This window comes from Oryctolagus cuniculus, chromosome X (genome assembly GCF_964237555.1).
Source record: "Oryctolagus cuniculus chromosome X, mOryCun1.1, whole genome shotgun sequence".
Classification (NCBI taxonomy): domain Eukaryota; kingdom Metazoa; phylum Chordata; class Mammalia; order Lagomorpha; family Leporidae; genus Oryctolagus; species Oryctolagus cuniculus.
The window spans coordinates 37,524,836-37,545,378 of NC_091453.1; the positions used below are offsets into that span (position 1 = coordinate 37,524,836).

At 51.1% G+C, this 20,543-nt stretch overlaps 3 protein-coding genes across 11 annotated transcripts in view; 1 reads left to right on the top strand and 2 right to left on the bottom strand.

Annotated features, from left to right (window-relative positions):
- SMC1A (structural maintenance of chromosomes 1A) overlaps positions 1-5,362 on the bottom strand; it is a 38,528-nt gene extending 33,166 nt beyond the window's left edge. The window contains exons 1-5 of one of the 2 annotated variants that reach the window (XM_070067299.1): positions 5,169-5,362; positions 2,289-2,477; positions 2,064-2,176; positions 486-689; positions 154-392 (exon numbers count right to left, since the gene is read on the bottom strand). In XM_070067299.1, the coding sequence (XP_069923400.1) occupies positions 154-392; positions 486-689; positions 2,064-2,176; positions 2,289-2,477; positions 5,169-5,277 (854 nt within the window). In that variant the 5' untranslated portion in view covers positions 5,278-5,362. The remainder of the gene's footprint in view (positions 1-153; positions 393-485; positions 690-2,063; positions 2,177-2,288; positions 2,478-5,168) is intronic. The other variant, XM_051827118.2, reaches the window with a different exon arrangement.
- RIBC1 (RIB43A domain with coiled-coils 1) lies at positions 5,292-15,405 on the top strand. Of its 8 annotated transcripts, none has more exons than XM_051827126.2 (8): positions 5,292-5,425; positions 5,946-6,007; positions 10,963-11,079; positions 12,234-12,315; positions 12,516-12,860; positions 14,167-14,285; positions 14,646-15,040; positions 15,160-15,405. In XM_051827126.2, the coding sequence occupies exons 3-8, from the start codon at positions 10,963-10,965 to the stop codon at positions 15,239-15,241; spliced, it is 1,140 nt and encodes a 379-aa protein (XP_051683086.1). In that variant the 5' UTR covers positions 5,292-5,425; positions 5,946-6,007; the 3' UTR covers positions 15,242-15,405. The 8 variants fall into 8 exon arrangements, with proteins under 8 accessions (XP_051683086.1, XP_051683080.1, XP_051683088.1 ...); XM_051827125.2 differs by having other exon boundaries at positions 5,336-5,469; XM_051827124.2 differs by lacking the exon at positions 5,292-5,425 and adding an exon at positions 5,543-5,660.
- A 147-nt stretch (positions 15,406-15,552) lies between these two features.
- On the bottom strand, positions 15,553-19,090 carry HSD17B10 (hydroxysteroid 17-beta dehydrogenase 10). The gene is made up of 6 exons (XM_002720017.5): positions 18,954-19,090; positions 18,423-18,587; positions 16,538-16,702; positions 16,280-16,408; positions 16,088-16,196; positions 15,553-15,887 (listed from the first exon to the last, which is right to left on the bottom strand). Exons 1-6 carry the CDS (start codon positions 18,978-18,980, stop codon positions 15,697-15,699), a joined length of 786 nt encoding a protein of 261 aa, XP_002720063.1. The 5' UTR covers positions 18,981-19,090; the 3' UTR covers positions 15,553-15,696.
- Positions 19,091-20,543: the final 1,453 nt, after the last annotated feature.

Consider the following 20,543-nt stretch of genomic DNA (forward strand, 5'->3'; position numbering starts at 1 on the left):
ATGTGCCTGGTTCTGGCCAAAAGTCAGTCAAGGGGGAAATAGAGAAAACTAGTACAGGCACTGGCCTCTAGGCGCAGAGGAGCCCCAGGGAGCAGCACAGCGTCTGGCTCCCCGCCCTCCGCCCCCAGTTGCAGGCCCAGGGCTGCCTCTTACTTGATCTCCTTCTCGATCTGCTGCTGCTCCCGCATCATTTTGCCCAGCTCCTTCTTCTTCTCCTTCAGTTCGTCCTCTACTTTGTCCATACGCTTCTTGTCCTTCTCAATCTCTTTGTTCTTGGAGGCCAGTTCCTTGTTGAGCTTCTCGATTTCCACTTCGTTATGGTAAAGTTTGAAGAGCTGCAGCTGCACCTGAGCTCGCACCACCTCATCCTTCAGGCGCTGGTAGCGGTCAGCCTGTGCAGACAAGGCAGTGGGGCCCAGAGGGCATCAGGAAGGCACTGGCTCCAGCCTGACCCCTCAGAGCCGACAGGCAGGCTGGCTACCCACCTCTTCTTTCTCCTGTTTGGCCTCCTTGCGCTCAGCTGCGATGTTCTTCTTGCGATGGTAGTTAAACTGCGTGTCCTCCTCGGCCTTCACCATCTCCTTCTTTCGCTTATCATACTCCTGGGCCAGCTCTCCGGAACGACTGATCTCTTCAAATAGAGCTGTCCTCTCTTTAGGATTCTTCATGGCAATAGATTCGACAGCCCCCTGGTAAAGGTCAAGGCATTCTTCCAGTTAGATCCCAGCCAGCACAGTTCCCCCTACCCACTCCCACTCGTTCATTCAAAAAAGGTTCACTGACACACACTCTCACCCCACCCCCGGGCGCCACATTTCACACTGGGGTTTGAGGACACATTCCCTGCCTTCTGAAAACAGGGAGTAGGAGAAACAGATCCAGAGAGAACACAGCGTTTCATGAGCAGTGACAGAAACAGCACAGAGAAGGACTCAGTGAAGCTTGGGGGCAGGAGACTGGTAGGGATGTGTATCTGGGAAGGCTTCCCACAGGTGACATCTAAGCGGAGTTTGGAAGACAGAGGGAGACTAACCAAGAAAATGAGAAAAGGCTCATTCATATAGAGGAAAATCAGTAAGCAAAAGCCTGCGGGCCACAGGAAGAACATGAATTTGGGGAAGTGTAAATGGTTTGAGTAGGCTGCAGGGAGAGTACTGGCAGTTACAACTAGTAAAATGTGGGCCCAATCAAACGATGGTGTTTCCCAAACCCAGGCTTAGAAATTTGGATTTTCATCCTAAGGCAATGGTTCTCAAACACACGCAAGCATCATGATGCCCTGGAGAGCTTGTTACAAACACAAACCGCTATGCCCCACTCCACAGTCTCCTTCTGAGCAGGCAGGGCTGGGATGGGGCCTGACCGTGTGCGTGTCTCACATGTTCCAGGTGAGGCTGATAGTGCTGCTCTGCAGACTAATTCGAGAGGCACCATCACAAGGTAACACAGAATCACTGAGATGCCCTAAGGAAAGATGTGTGTACTCATGTGACAAACCTGGCCTAGGGAATGAACTGTTAGGGGACAGGTCGGAGTCAAGAAGCCCAGTGAGGAAGCTGCCATTCAGGGGAGAGATGATGAAACCTGAGATGGATGTGCCCGGCACTGTGGTGTAGTGGGCTAAGCCTCCGCCTGCGGCGCTGGCATCCCATACGGGTGCCAGTTGGAGTCCTGGCTGCTCCTCTTCTGATCCAGCTCTCTGCTATGGCCTAGGAAAGCAGTAGAAGATGGCCCAAGTGCTTGGGCCCCTGGACCCGCGTGGCAGACCCAGAAGAAGCTCCTGGTTCCGGATCAGCCCAGCTCCGGCTGTTGCGGCCACTTGGGGAGTGAACCAACGGGTAGAAGAACTCTCTGTCTTTCCCTCTCTCTCTCTCTCTCTGTAATGCTGCCTCGCAAATAAATAAATCAATCTTAAATTCACCATTTTACATAATGTTTCAATAAAGAGTTTAAGCACTGTGAAAAAAAAACTTAAAACACAAAAAACCATGAGATGGAGCAGACCCAGTGGGGATGCGATACAGGCTGACAAAAAGACAATCAATAACTGCTTAAATACCTACCTGGAAGACGAGGAAGTTGCGAGCTTTGATGAGGATGCCCAACTTCTCTAATTCTTCACTGTACTCATGCAGCTGGACCACTTTATTGTTGATCTTGTACTCAGAGGAACCCCCTACAAGACAATGCAGGAGTTGAAAGCGAGGGCCACACTGTTCTACTACCCCAGTTAACTAGTCCAGCCACCTCCCCGGACCCAAAGAGCCTAACTGGCCAGCCTCACCCACCTACAATGACGCGGGCAAAGGTGCGGTCCTCAGCACCATCCTCAGAGTACACCATGCTGACAAAGGCCCGGTTGGCAGCAGGCTTGCCCACAGGAGCTCCATGGATCAGGTCCCGGAGGGTCTTAACCCGCAGGTTGCTGGTTTTTTCACCCAGCACGAAGCTGATAGCATCCATGAGGTTTGACTTACCTAAGGGAGGAAAGAACACAGCAAAAGGGGAAAGTCAGGAAGAAAGGGAGAGGAAACGGGATAAAGGAGATATTGAGCGGAGCAGCAATGTCCCCTAATCACTCAGGGCTCAGACTAATGGGAGAATAGTCTTCTGCCCCCATAAACTGGGCCCAACCAAAGCTCTGGGTCACAGGAGAATCAGTCCCTTGCAGTTATGACTAACAGCAGCCAGAAACTAGAACCCTATCTAAAAAGAAAATGTTACATTCATGGAACAGATTGTTCTACAACCTGTAACAACACAGGCAAAGGCCCACACACGGTGAAACAAGCAAGATAAAAAAGTCAATCCAGTTTGATCTCCACCATGTTAAAAACAAAAACAGGGGGCCAGCCTCATGGTGCAGATGAAGCCACTGCCTGCAACACTGACATCCCATATGAATGACAGTTGGAGTCCTGTCTGTTCCACTTCCAACCCAGCTCCCTGCTAGTGTGCTTGCGAAAGCAGAGAGGGTGGCCCAAGTACTTAGGCTCCTGCCACCAATGTGCGAGACCCAGATAGAGTTCCGGACTCCTAGCTTTGGCCTGGCCCATTCCTGGCTGCTTCAGTTATTTGGGGAGGGAACCAATGGATGAAAGATCTTTCTCTCCCTCTCTCTAATTCTGCCCTTCAAATAAACAAACCTTTCTTTCAAAATATGTATTTATTTGAAAGGCAGAGTTGCAGAGGCAGAGAGAGATTTCTCATCTGCTGGTTCACTCCCCAAATGGCCTTAAGAGCCAAAGCTGGGCCAATCCAAAGCCAGGAGCTTCTTTTGGGTCTCTCACATAGGTGCAAGGGCCAAAGTACTTGGGCCGTCCTCCACTGCCTTCCCTGGTGCATTAGCAGGGAGCTAGATCGGAAGTAGAGCAGCTGGGACTCAAAGTGGTGCCCATATTGGCGCCGCAAGTTATCCACTATGCCATATCGCTAGCCCAACAAATAAATAAATCTTACACACACACACACACACACACATACACACACAGAAAACAGGGGCTTGAGTAAGGGAGAAATGGGATTTGTTTTTTAATGAGTATAGAATTTCAGTTTCACAGCCAGCACTGTGGCATGGCAGGTAAAGCCACTGCCTGCAGTGCCAGCATCCCATATGGATGCCAGTTCGAGTCCCAGTTGCTCCACTTCTGATCCAGCTCTCTGCAATAGCCTGGGAAAGCAGTAGAGGATGGCCCAAGTCCTTGGGCCCCTGCACCTATGTGGGAGATCCGGAAGAAGCTCCTGGCTCCTGGCTTCAGATGGGTGCAGCTCCAGTCGTTGCAGCCATATGGATGCAAGACCTCTTCCTGTGTCTCCACCTCTATTAACTCTCTTTCGAATAAAATAAATCTCAGAAAAAGATATAAAAACATACACCATAAATACCAGACAGAAAAAAATGTTAATGTGTACAAAGAGTCTACCAGGTGCCAGAGAGGAAGAGCTAACTCACTGAAGGGGAATCGAAGAATCCCTTGTAGAAATGAAGACGGGAAGGGGGGGGGGGGGGCAGTCAGGCCAAGGGCCTTTTTGGATCAGCAAAGTATACATATTAACCAATGCTAAGGGACCAAAGGCCAAGACGCACATCCTGGCTCTTTCCAAAGGGGCCACTACACCAAAACCCTACGAGCCCTAATCATTAGCCCTTTAGGCCAGTGGTTTTCGAACAAGGGCTTCTGGCAATGTCTGGAAACATTTACCTGGGGAGAGAGGGTGCTACTGGTCATCTAGCGAGCATTAGCCAGGGATGCTGCTAAGTATCCCACAATACACAGGAGTGAGACCAAAGCCAAGAATTATCTCGCTGCAAGCGTCACTGTTGAGAACCTCTACAGGAAGCTGAGAGCCAACGGCAGCCAAGCCTCCAGGTTAGGTTGGGGATTCAGTATGAGCTACTCCGGCAAGGGCAGCCTCTCAGGCTAGAAAGCGATCCAGCTAAAATTATCTTATTTTTCTCCTCCTTCCTTCTGTCCTTCCAGAACAGAAGCTGAGAGCACGGACTTGATGTGCTCTCCGCTGTTTCTGCACCCTGAACTTAAAACAGTAAGCATTCAAGAAATGTGGTGAGCCAATGAGTTCACGGCTTTTAAGGGCTTTGGTGACAGGAAAGGGAGCGGGTTCGAGGCAACCACCTCTGAGATGGGGGTCAGGACCCCAGGCATAAAGACTCGAACGCTGGATCCGAAATTCGTAAGTGCCGCCCTGGGAGAAGCGTAAAAAGGAATTGGAGCGTACCAATGCAAGGCGGGAGGAGGCGCCGGGCGGAAGCATAACTGTATCGTTCGAGGCCAGAGCCACGGGAAAGCTACCAACCGACCCATATTTTCCGGAAGGGTTCAACAAGGCTGGGAAGCGGAAACCAGCCAGTAAGGCTGAGAAGGGCGCGACGCGCAAGCTGGCAGCTGGGTCCGGTCGCGCCCCTTTTGGCGGGAGGGGGTAGTGGGCGGAGTAATTACAGTGCGGCCCGTACCACTCCGACCGGAGCGGGGGCCACGAAGAACTCAGACAAGAGGTTCGAGGGAGAGCCCCCGAGTGGGGACAGCTAACCAGAATCGGCCCCCACCACCACCCAGGAGTGCCAAGGGACCCTTTAGGGTTCGCAAAGGTTCAGGTAGTATGGGCTGGGTTTCGGGACGTAAGCAGGGCCATCGCTGGGTTTATCTCACCAGAGCCATTGGGTCCAATGATGGCGGTGAACCTCTGAAATGGTCCGATAATCTGTCGACCTTTGTACGATTTAAAGTTCTCGATCTCAATCAATTTCAGGAACCCCATAAGGGCGGCGTCGCCGGCGGCGGTAAAAAAAGCCCCCGCGGTACGCCGGAGAACTGAGCTTGCCCGCGCGGGAAACGCCGCAGTGCAGGCCGGGCGGATGGGAAATTTCGCGAGACTAAAGACGAGTCAACGAGATTTCAGACTTCCGGTGAGAACCGGAACCAGCGGCGGGAACTTCCGTCTGGCGGGGAGGTTTGTTGATCTGTTGCTAGGGTGCTAGTCTGCCTGCCCCTTATTGTTGCGTGTGGCTGCACCAAACCACAGCTAAGGCAAAGTTACCAGTAGAGAGGTTGCTTGGAGGATTCACAGCAGCTTTTGGGACCCGAACAGGCAGGCGGGATCCGTGCCCACGCTTGCTGACACAAGTCAGAAGTCACAGCAAGGTTATGCCCTTGGGAGCAAGTGGAAGGTGGGAATTTAGCTGTGGCTTTTAGCCTAGTCGGCGTGAAGGCCCGGACAAGGACAGGGTTGGGAACTGGCGGGAGCCTGCAGAGCAGAGGGCTGCGTAGGAAGGAGGGGCCAGCGGGAGGATTCAGTATTAGGTGAGCTTAGACCTTGTTGATGGTGATGTATTAGACATGGGATGAAATGTGAAGGAGGGTGGGGGGAGGCTATAGTCTGAGTTACTGCCCCTATTCCCAGCCCCTCTCTCTTGTTCCTCCAAACAGACCTCAGAGACTGCTGAAATGCAACCTAGGAGCTTCAAAATCTGGATTCCTTACTGAGGAAGGTGTTTGCGTGATCCCCAGGAGTTGGGGTCCTTAAGCCAGCGTTCTCCACCTCCATACTTCTTCCCTTCTCCCCACTCCATCTAACTTTGCCTTCACTCCATTCCCGCCGCTCCATAAACCTCTGCCATTTTCCTTTGCTTCCCCCCCCTTTCCTTTTTTTTTTTTTTTTTTTTTTTTTTGACAGGCACAGGCAGAGTTAGAAAGAGACAGAGAGAAAGGTCTTCCTTCCTTTGGTTCACCCCCCAAATGGCCACTACAGCCAGCACGCTGCGCCAATTCGAAGCCAGGAGCCAGGTGCTTCCTCCTGGACTCCCATGCAGGTGCAAGGCCCAAGCACTTGCACCATCCTCCACTGCCTTCCCAGGTCACAGCAGAGAACTGGACTGGAAGAGGAGCAACCGGGACAGGATCCGGCGCCCCAACTGGGACTAGAACCCGGAGTACTGGCGCCACAGGCAGGAGAATTAGCCTAGTGAGCTGCAGCGCCAGCCTCCCCCCTTTCCTCTTCCCTCAATGCCCTCCATTCTCCTCCTCCTGTGTACCCCTGTCCCTCTAAATTCTGCTCCCACCTTTCTCTATTCCTGACCTCCATCCTCTCATCCCCCTGTTATCACCTCCTATCTGCTCTTTACTAAGGTCATGGCCTTAACGATCCAAGCAGCTTAAAATGGCTGCTGAATCTTCTTCCGTGACCTTATATTGTGGTAGCAGTTGGAACCAGTAGGCGGGGGTTGATGCCATTCTCAGACTTAAACTGATGGTTGTCATGTTTCATTCCTGTCACTGTTTTTTAAAAAAATGATGTCTGAAGGCTGAGGTTCCAAACCCTGCATTCCCAACAGCTTATAAAAACAAAGGTTTATTTCTTAGGCTTCTTGTACTGTGAGTTGGCTACATCTCTGCTCTATGTCATCATTCCAGGACTCAAGCTGAAAGAATAGCCCTCATCTGGGACTTTGCCAGTCTCATTCATGGCAGAGAGTGAAGAGAAAAAGTGGCCATCATTTAATAGCCTTAGTTTGCTTTGAGAGTAGCACGGGTCAGTCCTCCTCATGTGGCAGAGGAGGTCAGCAAATCACATGGCTGACCTCCAGGACAATAAGATAGGGGTGCATAATCCCATGGGGAGTAGCAGCCAGTATTTTTGAACAGCAATGAAATTGACCATGCCATCTGTATGCTAACAGGGGATATGCAAAAGACCCCTCAAACTCTGCATGTTTCAAACTCACCTCCTAATCCTACCCCCAAGCCCATGTGTGTTCTCCACCCAGACTATTCACTTGATGATTTGGGCTCAGGCTCAAATCCTTGAAGTCATTCTGGATACTTCTCACAATGCACATCACATCTGTCAGGAAGTCCAGTCAGCTCTGCCTTCAAAGTATATCTAGAATCTGACCCGTTCTCACCACCTCTGCTGCTGCTAGCTGGTAGGAGTCACATTCATCTTTTGCATGGACAACTCTGCAACAGCCCTCTGACTGGTCTACTTCTAGCCTTGCCCGACCTTTCTCTCCAGTCTATTAAAAAAAGATTTATTTATTTATTTGGAAATCAGAGTTACACAGGGAGAGAGAAAGGTCTTCCATCCATTGGTTCACTTCCCAGTTGGCTGCACCGGCAGGAGATGCGCCAATCCAAAACCAGGAGCCAGAAGCTTATTCCAGGTCTCCCACATGGGTGCAGGGGCCCAAGGACTTGGGCCATCTTCCACTGCTTTCCCAGGCCATAGCAGACAGCTTGATTGGAAGTGGAGCAGCCAAGTCTCGAACTGGCGCCCATATGGGATGCTGGCACTGCAGGCAGCAGCTTTACCTGCTATGCCACAGTGCCGGCCCCAACTTTTGACTTTAAAAGATAACTTTGCTATGTTAAGAATAGATGGGAGGGGCTGGTGCTGTGGTGTAGCGGGTAAGGCCGCTGCCTGCAGTGCCGGCATCCCATATGGGCGCCAGTTCAAGACCCGGCTGCTCCACTTCCAATCCAGCTCTCTGCTATGGCCTGGGAAAGCAGTGGAAGATGGGTCAAGTCCTTGGGCCCCTGTGCCCACATGGGAGAACTGGAAGAAGCTCCTGGTTCCTGGCTTCGGATCGGCACAGCTCTGGCCGTTGTGGCCAATTGGGGAGTGAACCAGCAGATGGAAGACCTCTCTCTCTCTGCCTCTCCTCTCTGTGTGTAACTGTGACTTTCAAATAAAATAAATAAATCTTTAAAAAAAAAAAGTCAAAAGTCAGAAAGCCGGCATTGTGGCACATCAGATTATACTGCTGCCCGCAATGCCGGCATGCCACATGGATGCTGGTTTCAGTCCCAGCTGCTCCAGTTCCTATCCAGCTCCCTGTTAATGGCCTGAGAGAGCAGCGGAAGATGGCTCAAGTCCTTGGGTTCCTGCACCCATGTAGGAGACCCAAATGGAGTTCCAGGCCCCTGGCTTCAGCCTGGCCCAGTTTTGGCCTTTGCAGCTATTTGGGGAGTTAACCAGTTGATCCAAGATCTCTCTATGTGCGTCTCCCCCTCTCTCTCGGTAACTCTGCCTTTTTTTAAAAAAAGATTTATTTTATTTACTTGAAAGACAGAGTTACACAGAGAGGTAGAGACAGAGAGAGAGGTCCTCCATCTGCTGGTTCACTCCCCAGATGGCCGCAATGGTGGAAGCTGCGCCGATCTGAAGCCAGGAGCCAGGAGCTTCTTCCGAGTCTCCTACACGGGTGCAGGGGCCCAAGGACTTGGGCCATAGCAGAGAGCTGGATCAGAAGAGGAACAGCCGGGACTAGAACCGGCGCCCATATGGGATGCCATCACTTCAGGCCAGGGCTTTAACCCGCTGCGCCACAGCGCCAGCCCCTCTGCCTTTCAAATACATAAAAATAAGTTGTAAAAAAAAAAGTCAAAAGGCAGACCACATCAGTCCACTGCTCAAAACCTTCCAACAGCTGCTCATTTTCTCAGTTAAAGCCAAAGGCTTTATAATATAAACTGCATGGTCTGGTGCCCCGTCATCTTTCTGACGTCATTCCTCCCCACCTGTCTTTCACTCGGTCTCACCAACCACACTTGCCTGGTGCTGAGGCCTTTGTGCTTGCTGTTCATTCTGCCTGGAATGCTTTCCTCCCAGATATTTGCATGGGTGATCCCCTTGCCTTCTCAGCCATGGTGCTTCTCATTTCCATAAATTGCAACACTCCTCCATCTCCTTGGTGCTGGCTCACTCGCTCTCTCCCTCTCTCCCTCCCTCTCTCCCTCCATATATATATATATATATATATATATATATATATATATATTCTATATTTTCCTATATCACTTATCATCTTACAAACTAACATACATTTTTGTTTTACTCTTTATTATCTGTCTGCCTCCACTAAAAAGCAACCTCCAAAAGAATTTGGATTTTTGGCAGTTTTGTTCTTTGTGGTCTCCCAAAGGCTTACAGAAGTGTCTAGCCACTAGTAGACACTCCACAGGTATTTGTTAAATGGTGGTGCAGTGAACATTGAATGAGAAAAGCACGGTGCAGAAGAATATGTACAGCCTGATAATTTATTAAAATAAAAAAAAATTTAAATATTGTCTAGAGATCCATACGTATACTCAGAATATTAATGAACACAATGGAATGGTAACACATTTTGGCTGGTGTCTGGGGTACTCTTGGAGAAATGGCTCATTACTTGCGGCGGATAGAAGATACCTCTCTCGCGCGCTTTCTCTCTGCCTCTGGAGAGTTGGTTCATGGGTCTCTATTTTCATGCTTCCTAACTGACATATGGGTTGTATGTATTTTCCTGTGTGTATCAACTACTTGATAGTCACAAAATGGTTTCAAAAGCAAACAAACACACCAGAATAGCTATGGAAGGAGTTGAGGAATGATGTTGCAAACACAGAAACACCACATAGAAAGGCCCTGAGGTGGGAACAGTTTTGCTGTGTCCCTGGGCTTGGTAGGAGGCCCCTGTGCCTGGGGCACTAGAGACAAGGTAGATAGTGGCATGAGAAATCAAAGGAACTGGATCTTGAAAGTCCACAGTGAAGAGTTGGGCTCTTATTCTAAGTTCAATGAAAGACTTTAAGTAGGTAAGAGATATCATCAGATTTGTTTGCAGAGTTTCTTCTGGCTGCAGCTTTGGCTGGCTCACAATGCCACAAGTGAGCTTCTGAAAACCTGAAGGAACAAAGGTAGATATAAACACTCTATCCTTTCGTTCCACTAGAAAATAAGTCACAAAAGTACAGGGTTGGGGGAATTGATTAGAGAAAAGAGAGCTGCTTCTGGTTTCTGTGTGATGAGCAGGCTATAAAGAAGACAACAGAGAGAGCAGGAAAAGCAATGTGGAGACTCTTGTAGTCACTCAGGAAGGTGATAATGGGGGCTTGAAGGAAGAGGGAGCAAGAGGAAGAATTCAAGGATGCTTCCGGGATTTGGGGCCTGAGCAACTAGGTTAATGGTGATGTCATTTACTGACACGAGGAAAACTCATTAGATCATAATGAAAAGGGGGAAGTGCTATCTGTGCTTTTGAGGCCTAGAAAAGTGAGCAGGGCTCAGATGATGAAGAACCTTATAGATCCAGTAATGGGGAACTGGACCCCGCCTTGTAAGCACCATGGAGCCGTTTACTCGAAAGCTGCTTTTGAAGGTTTTAAGCTGCGGAATGGCACAGTCAGGTTTGCTTTCGGAAAGATCACTCAGGTAGCCTAGCTCAGATAAAGCCAGTGCAGAGAGGGTGACCATGGGGCAAGGAAGGCCAGTGAGGCTCTGGGAATGTTGCATGATACCACTGTGAGGCCTGAATTAGGGTGGTGATGACAGGGATGGAAAACAGAGATACGAAGTATGCTGGAAAATCAAATCACTAGGAAGCGGTAGGGTGAGGAATAGAGGGTGGAGTATACTCAAGGCTGGGGGCTTGCACTGATGGGCCATTCTACTTCCCCTTTTCTCCAGATGTTTAAATTAGACTTCCCATCCGATCCCAAGGAAGTGGCAGCCATTGAGGCCAGAAGAAATAGAGAAAAAGAGCGACAAAGCCGATTCTTCAATGTGCGGAACCGAGTCATAGGGGTAAGTGGGCAGTAGGGCCACTTCATCTTCTACCCGGAGAGGAATGCAACAGCGCCTGTCATAGCCCTTTCCCTGATTCAAACAGGCCCTAGGGCTGGAACGGAAGGAGATGGGGAGAAGGCATCACCACCCCTACCCCAGGCCCAGGGCCTGGTATAGCACAAGAGCCTGGGGATGGCAACTGACTCTTCCCAGGTTAGCTCTGGGCTGTGTAGCCTGGGTTTGAGCCAAAAGAGGCCTGAAGAATATTCAGTATTGTATATGCCTGAGCCAGCTCTTTAAGGCTACATAAAAAACTGTTTACCAGGCTGAGGTACACTAAACAGTATTTCCTGTTGTACTATTTGGAAATGTTTTAAATGAATCACGATCAAAAAATAAAGACAAAATACCAATAATGTAAGAAACAAACTAAAAGATGGCTGGGCGGGTGGATAGAGGAGGATTCAGCATGGGATCTTCTGGAAAAACCACCATACCCCTGTTCAAAGCCAGGTCTGCTGTTGGATAGATGTGACTTTGGATAAGTCACCCGCCGTCTCTGAGCTCCAGGCTCCTCCTCTGTACAAGGAGGTAAAATAAAGGAAGTGTAGCAATGAGTCTTAACAAGGTGCACTCCTCAGGGTTTGCTCTGTGCTGACCACTGTGTTGGGCAGTGGGGATACAAAGATGAATAAGGCCTGGTCCCTGCCCTGAAAGGGCTCTCCGCCTGGCAGAGAGGCAAACTAGCATCATGTGGACAAGGGGGTTCTAGGCTGTATGGCAGTAGATCCTGCCTGAGGGGGGAGGGGTGGTCAGTGAGGTGAGCCTGAGCTGGTCATGAAAGAAAACTGGAGTTTGGGTAAAGAGAGAAGGAAATGGTGTCAAGTAGAGGGAGCAGTCTGAGCAAAGACTATAGGTTGGCAATAGCCTAAAATGTGCCGGAACTATAAACTCCACTCTGAAGGCTGGTGGAACAGGGAAAGAGACGAGACCAGAGAGAGGCTATACCACAGCTGGACTCTGATGCTATGCTCAGGGGTTAGAACTCTATCCAGTAGGTCATGTGGAGCAATAGGAGGATTTGGAAATGAGTAAATTCTGAAGAGTTTGCTAGAGTGGTCAAGGCCCCATCCTGAGCCCCTACCCTGATTTAGCTCCTTCTTTGGAACCAGGTGGATGTTGAAGCCCTGAACAACCAGGTAGAAGAGCGAAAGCTTCGAGAAGCAGACGAGTGGAACAAGGAGCAAGCTTATGGTAAAAGCCCAAGGCCAAAGGCCAGATAGGGAGTAAAGCAAGAACTGGAAGGGGCTGAGGTAGGGCAGTTCTGCTCTGAGGGGGGCCTGAGGCCCCTGGGGAGTAGGACAAGCCAATGGGCCTTGGGAGCAGAAGCCATGCTCAGTGGGCTCTGTCCTTCCTGTGTTGCCTTGTCTATGACTCTGTCCACCACCCCTCAGGTACCAGCCAAGTGCACTATGACTTGGTAGCCCAGATGTTAGAGAAGGAAGAGTCAGAACGCTCACGCCGGCTGGCTAGGAAAGTCCAGGAATATCGGGACCAGAAGCAGCAAGTCAAGACCAGTAATGAATTTGACTTTTGGGATCCAGACCAACTGTGGAAGGAGTTTCCAGGCCAGCCTGGTGACAGTGATCCCTGCTGTGGCCCATCCAGCCTACAGTGTTTCTCTGGGGAGGACCTGGACAGGGCCACATGCCTGAGAATGCAGCAGGAGCAGTTCAGGTGCAGCCTGAATAGTCAGATGCAGGAGAAACAGCAAGCCAAGGCTGAAGAGAAGTATACAGGTAAGCAGCCCGGTTTTCCAGACTCAGAGACTTGAGTTGAGGCCTAGAGGGCCACTGTCCAGAAGACCAGAACTATGTAGGGAGGTCCAATTACCCATGGGGCTCTTGCTGAAAGGTCAGCCTGTATAGGCCCCAACCTTCTTGACTTTTCTCCAGTAACTGACAGTAGTAGCTGTTGTGCCCACATGAGCTTGGCACTTTCCTTACCTGGAGGCAGCATTAGTGCAGACTCAACAGCTCTGCCACTTGTGAGCTGGTGTGGCAAACAGCTCTTCCACTCTGTGAATCAGTTGCTACATCTTTAAAATGGGGATAATCACACAGGCCACACAGAACGGCTACTATTATTCCAGTACTCTCTGTGGCCACGTCCTGCCCTCCCAGTAGAGGAAGCTCTTCCAGGGCAAGGATCCTGTTCTACCTACCCACTCTTCCCTTCCATGACAGCACCCTGTTCCATTGTACGCTTACTGGGGTTGTAAGTAACTGGGAAAGTCTTTGGTTAATGTCTGCCTTCTCTCCAAAGCGTCAGCTCATCGAAGATGAGTCATTTCTCTCGTGTCTACCTCTGTACTCCGGTTGCACAGTACAGTGTCTGACAGCTCCTAGAACCACAAGAACACTGTGGCTGGAATGGAGGGAAATGTCAGTTGCTTTGTTTATGCTGTGCCCCCAACCCAGAATACCCTTTGTCCCTTTTACCTCTAGATACCATCTATTTCAAAGATCTCTTCCTTTTTGTCTCACCTACCACCCTAAGCCTTCATAATGCTCTGTGTAGGAGGAGTCTTCCAAAAGTCTGGATGAAAAAACTGCATGCATGTCAATGGTTTTGTACCAAAAGAAACATCTTGTAATTCCATTTTTTCCATGAGCTTTTTGAAGGGCTCTCATCCTTCTCTCCAGTTGTTCTTTTCAGATTGTGGTCTCAATTCTGTCTGATCTGTCTCCTCTGCTAGGCAGGGAGTTCTCTGAGGACAGGATCTAATTCTGTGGTGTCCTCAGTACCCAACGCTTCACCCCTTGGACTGAGGTTCAGAGAGGTGAAATCACTTATCCAAGGCCACAGAAGTGCCAGAGCTGGGATTGGGCCCCAAGTCCATAGGAGGCATCTTCCACTTAGGCACTTGATGCAGTTTGGGCTGTCCCTAGCCCAGAGGACAACTGCTCCTGTATCCCTACAGCTCAGACACTACCCTCTTCCCAGAAACACACATACACAAAGCTTACTGAACAAATGGCTAAGTAAGCAAACCGGGAGTGGAGCAGGCCAGTACAGTACCCCCAGCCACGTTTCTCTGTGTAGATATGCTCAGTGACCAGCTGCGCATGGCCATGGACATGCGGGCCATGCAGATGGCCAAGCTGGAGGAGTCTTGTCGCATAGCCATGATGTCTGCAATGGCCAACGCCAACAAGGCCCAGGTATGTTGGCCTGAGCCATCCAGTGCACCAGGCTCTTCCCACCCCCTGAATGAAGTCCTGGGGAACTTGTACCATGTCTGTCCCCTCACACACCAGCCCTCTCATCTACCTGAGCACCTTCCTTCACCTGAGATCCCCCATACAGCACAGGCTGCCCCTCCCCATCTCTAGACCACAAGATGACTGGAGAACAAGACTTGCCTTCTCATCTCGAGCCTCTTGGTCTAAGGGGGAAGTTCCCTAATCATCCCACCCCTCCCTTCTGAGATGAGGCTACATTCCCTCCCCCAGCCCTACCCCTACTACTGAGGCTTGCCTGAGGTTGGGCACCAAATAGTCACACTTGGAGGGCCCCTTCAGGCAGCTGAGCTGGCTGAGCGGCAGCGCCGTGAGCATCAGCAGGAACGGGAGGCCAACCTCAAGGAGATCCAGAGCCAGGTCACCAGTAACCTGCTGACTGAGAACCCGCAGGTGGCCCGAAACCCTAGGGCTCCCCACCGGGTTCTGCCTCACTGCTGGAAGGGCATGACTCCAGAGCAGCGAGTTGCCATCAGGAAGGCCCAGGGTGCACAGCGCCATGAGAAGGAAGCACAACGCCAGGCTGAACAAGCACTGAAGACTGAATGGGAAAACCAGGCCCGGCGTGTGGCCCAGGCAACACTGGAGCTAGAAGAGCAGGAGAGGATATTGTGTGCTGAGCTTCGGAGGGGACTAGGCTCCCTCAATCAGTACCTGGCTGCAGAGCAAAAAGCCCAGTGAGTTAGTTCTAGGGGGTGGTGGCAGGGACAAATGCCGAGGGAGGGTGGGGAGGGATGGCAAGAACCAGGGAGAGAGGGAAAGCCCATCAACTGAGGACCCTGGACTTCTTTCACAGGCAGAAGTATCTGAACTCAATAATCTACACCAACCAACCTATGGACCAATATTACCTACAGTTCAACACCAGCAGCCGCTGAGCTCAGAATGAGCATCTCTCCTTCCCCCCCTCATTGAGCTCACAGATGGCCAGGAGTCAAAGAAGAAAATGCTCCTTACCCTCACCCCTAACCCATTCCCCATGGGAGAGAGCTAAGCCAATACCCTCACCTTCTATCCCAGAAAATAAATTTATTCATTAAAACCAAGGCTATGTGTTGTCACAGGGTACAAAAAGTATGAGGTACTGCCTTCCCCACCCCACCCTACCCCAGGGCTCTGAACACCCAACCCTGTGAGAGACTTCACCTTTCTTCCCCTTGCCAGTCCCTAGCACACAATACTGCTCACACCCTGTGAGAAATAGACTTTATTAGGCACAGAGGGTAACTGATAAGCAGTTACAAAATGGCTCCTGGGCTTCTTCCCAAGTCGGAAAGAAGCAGCCCTGGGGAAGGAAGAGAGGCAGAGGAACTGCTTTCTTGGTCTTCTCCCTTCAAGGCTGCATGCGGATGGCCCCATCCAGCCGGATGACCTCTCCATTGAGGAATGGGTTCTCGATGATAGTCTGTGCCAGGTGAGCATACTCAGCAGGGTCCCCCAGTCGGCTGGGGAAGGGCACCTGGCTGGCCAAGAAGTTTCGCACCTTCTCCGGAAGGCTAGTCAGCAGAGGAGTGCCAAACAGACCTAGATAAGAGAGCCAGAGTCAGGGACCCATCCTTGCTTTCATATGCACCCAGTCCTTCCTCACCTTAGCCCTGTCTTGGTGCTTCCCTGGGCCCCAGAGATGGAGGCTGCTCTTGCTTAGATGGTAAACACATTCCCCACTCAATTGCCTATGGATCCCAACCAATCCCAGGTAGGGCAGGGAGAGGAGAAATGCGTACCTGGAGCAATAGTCATCACCCGGATGCCCATGGGAGCCAGATCCCGAGCAATGGGCAGCGTCATGCCCACTATGCCCCCCTTGGAAGCAGAGTATGCAGCTTGGCCAACCTGGGGAAGACATGGAAGTCACAGGTTGGGAGGGCCTCAACAGGTCACTGTAGAGGCACAACCCTTGGCCCCTGCCTACATACCTGGCCCTCAAAGGCAGCAACGCTAGCAGTGTTGATGATGACCCCACGCTGGCCTCCCTGGTCTGGTTCATTCTGGCTCATCTCACCAGCCACAAGGCGGATCACATTGAAGGTACCTATGAGATTCACCTGGAAGATGGGAAGAGAGATGATGTGTGATCCAAGGCAGAGGGAGCCTTTTACTCCCCAAAAGTCCGGGGGACACACATGGCCAGACACCTCTTAACTCCTGCCCCTAGAGAACCTCCAAGGCCTTACATTGATGACTCGCTGGAAGTCTTCCAAGCTATGAGGCAGGTTCTTCTTTAAGCTGTATGTCTTGATAGCCACTGCAATGCCTGCACAGTTAACGGCCACATCCACACGGCCAAACTTTTCTTTTGCTATAGCCAGAGCTGCTTGCACGTCCTTCTCAGAGGTCACCTTCAAAGGGAGAAATGGGGAAGGTTTGCATCTCCCAGCACAGTCTCACCTCTAAACCTAGGGGAGCAGAGGGCAGGCCCAGCCTTTGGGTGAGAACAGAATTGTATGAGCAAGGGAAAAGCCAAGAGGAAGGGTTATGGCAGAATCTGAGAGAAGAGAGCAGGACACAGGAGATAAAGCTTAGGCACTATAGAGCAGTGTTGCAATACTTTTCAAATCTGTACCCTTTTTGAGAAATCTGCATACCTCTGGAGAGTTTCAATTGCTGTGCATCAGAGCACTGATACAACTCTGTTCTCTTTTATTTTTTTTTTTAATTTATTTATTTGAAAGGTAGAGTTATAGACAGTGAGAGGGAGAGACGGAAAGAGAAGTCTTCCTTCCGTTGGTTCACTCCCCTAATGGCCGCCACGGCCGGCGCTGTGCTGATCTGAAGCCAGAGGCCAGGTGCTTCTTCCGAGTCTCCGATGTGGGTACAGGAGCCCAAGGAGTTGGGCCATCTTCTACTGCTTTCCCAGGCCATAGCAGAGAGCTGGATTGGAAGAGGAGCAGCCGGGACGAGAACCGGTGCCTATATGGGATGCCATTGCCACAGGCGGAGGATTAACCTACTGTGCCACAAGGCCGGCCCCACAACTCTGTTTTCAAAATCATTGGGGACTGGCCTTGTGGTGTTAGGGGGTAAAGCTACCACCTGCAACGCCAGCATCCCACATGGACACAGGTTCGTGTCCCAGCTGCTCCACTTCCAATCTAGCTCCCTGCTAATGTGCCTGGGAAAGCAGCTGAAGGTGGCCTAAGTACTTGGGTTCCTGACACCCACATGGGAGACCTGGAAGAAGTTCCTGACGCATGGCTTCAGCCTAGCCCAGCCCTGGCTGTTGGAGCCATCTGGGGATTGAAACCATGAATGGTTTCTCTCCTTCTCTCTATAACTCTGGATTTCAAATAAATAAATCTTTAAAAAAAAAAATATTGACAGATGGCTGGTGTCCTGGCTCACTTGGCTAATCCTCCGCCTGCGGCGCCAGCACCCCAGGTTCTAGACCCGGTTGGGGCACCGGGTACTAGTTCTGGTTGCTCCTCTTCCAGTCCAGCTCTCTGCTGTGGCCCAGGAGGGCAGTGGAGGATGGCCCAAGTGCTTGGGTCCCTGCACCCACATGGGAGACCAGGAGGAAGCACCTGGCTCCTGGCTTTGGATCGTTACAGCGCCGGCCATGGCGGCCAATAGGGGAGTGAACCAACGGAAGGAAGACCTTTCTCTCTGTCTCTGTCTATAACTCTCTCTGTGTATCTCTCTCTCACTGTCTAACTATGCCTGTCAAAAAAAAAATATTGACAGGAAGAAAACATTTTTTTCATATCCCTACCTGCCAAGATGATTCATCAAGCTTTACTTTCTATAGTTTGTTTTATGAAAACAAGCCTTTCGGCTTTATAACATTACAGGGCAGCACAATATACATTTTCAAACTATGTATACCCTCTCCATGAGATTCTGATATGTCCACCTCCATCCCCATTGTTGTGAATCCTAACTTCAGAGAGCACTTATCACAGATTCTCTCACAATGCTTGAAGGCTCAGGTCCAAAGGGACAAGGCCATGGATCCCCCATTCCCATACATGACACCTTTATGGGCTGGAACCCCATGGGTCCCCAGGCCAGTTTTGGTGAGCTCATGCGCACACCCTAGGAGAGAGAGGTGACTCCACTTACATCAGCAGGGGCAAAGGTGCAGCTCTTTCCTAACTTCTTGGCCTGGGCCTCCCCATCCGAACTGGGCAGGTCCAGAAGCACAGCAGAGGCGCCCTGCCCCACCAGTCGTTCCGCCGTGGCCAGGCCCAGGCCCGAGGCGCCACCGGTTATAACAGCCACCAGACCCTGTGAAGAGAGACACCGTCAGCTTCCACACTGTCGAAAACACCCACACCCAACTTTTCACCTGTCTGTTCTCCCCGTTTCTGCGGAGAAAGGGGGCAGGGGGAAGCTCCTGGTGACCTCTGCGGTGTGACCCAGTTGGCTTCCTCTCTTCACTGGTGAAACTTCTAAAAGGAGGTCTCATCCCCAGACAGCCCGTCCTGTGACCCCACGGAATACTTGACTTCACTTCCTGAGCCCAATCGCCGTAACCCCAGGCCTAGAGAAAAACGACCCTCTCTCCCGGCACCGATATCGTCCCCTTGGTTCTATGCCCGCACCATCCAGCCCACGTAGCGGGGCACGTGGCAGAGGCAAAGAGCCGTCTACCTTCACGCTCCGACACGCCGCAGCCATGTTTCTCCAGCTTCTGTACGGTAGGCGGCAAGCGCTTGTTAATTGGCTGAGGCAAAGCCGCGGGGCGGGGCCTACGGGGCGGGACGTCCGCCGCACGGGGCGTAGGGGCGTGGCCCGCTGTTCCGGGCTGTTGGCAAGGGTACAAAGTCCGCGGAGTTTTTCCACCAGTGGAAAGGGCCCAAGAGCTGCAGCCAAAAACCACCACGTCCCCAGCCGTTTTGTCAGGCGGCCAGCTCCGCGGGGGAGGGGAGGTGAAGATTGAAAGCGAGTCCCTTTCCCCTCAGAAAAAGCCTTCATTCCAGTCTATAAATGCATCTATAGACTGTATACCCAGGGGAATAATAAAATGTTCGTCCTTCCAGAAGGGAACTGTCCAGTTGAAGAAAGACAATGACAGGACAGACAGACACAAGGGACAGGGCCAGATTCTGGAAGACACAGACAAGGAGTTCCGAAGGTGAAGGTTCCGATATGTACAGAGGCAGAGACACCAGAGAGGATCACAGAGATACAGATGTGGAGAGCCACTAAGACAGATGCTAGGAGACAGATATTCTGAGATAGAGCTGCTGAGAAGTGCAAACGGAGAGGCCAAAGCATTTTTCATCAGCTCAGCCTTTTTGCTATTCTGCTCTATTTGTGTCTCATCTATTTTAAACCCAAAAGCCTAGATCACACGTTGTAGATTGCACCTCAAGCAGCAACTATTAAATTTAAGGCCTAGGTCTTTAGTCAACCTAGAACATCTTTCAGCCAGCTGCTGAGTTAAAAATCTTGAGCCCATTCAGCACTGGTCCTTGGGGCCATTTGGGGAGTGAATCAGCATATGGCATCTCTCTCTCTCTCTTTCCCTCCCTCCCTCTCTCTCCCTTCCTCCTTCCCTCCTTCGCCGCCACACCCGCCCAGTCTCTATCACTCTGCCTTTCAAATAAATAAAATAAATCTTAATTTAAAAAATCGAGCTCAAGATTCTTATCTGTTTGCCTTTTTTGCTTTTCCCTAAAGCAAGGTCTTCAGGGCATAAATCTTGACCTGTATTTTCTTTCTTTTTTTAAAAGATTTAGTTTTTTGGCCGGTGCCGCGGCTCACTAGGCTAATCCTCCGCCTTGCGGCGCCGGCACACCGGGTTCTAGTCCCGGTTGGGGCGCCGGATTCTGTCCCGGTTGCCCCTCTTCCAGGCCAGCTCTCTGCTGTGGTCAGGGAGTGCAGTGGAGGTTGGCCCAAGTGCTTGGGCCCTGCACCCTATGGGAGACCAGGAGAAGCACCTGGCTCCTGCCTTCGGATCAGCGCGGTGCGCCGGCCGCAGCGCGCCAGCTGCGGTGGCCATTGGAGGGTGAACCAACGGCAAAGGAAGACCTTTCTCTCTGTCTCTCTCTCTCACTGTCCACTCTGCCTGTCAAAACACACACACACACACACACACACACAAAAGATTTAGTTTTTTGAAAGTCAGAGTTACAGGGCTGGCACCGTGGCGCAGTAGTAGGTTATTCCTCTGCCTGCGGCACTGACATCCATATGGGTGCCGGTTCTAGTCCTGGCTGCCCGGCTGCTCCTCTTCCA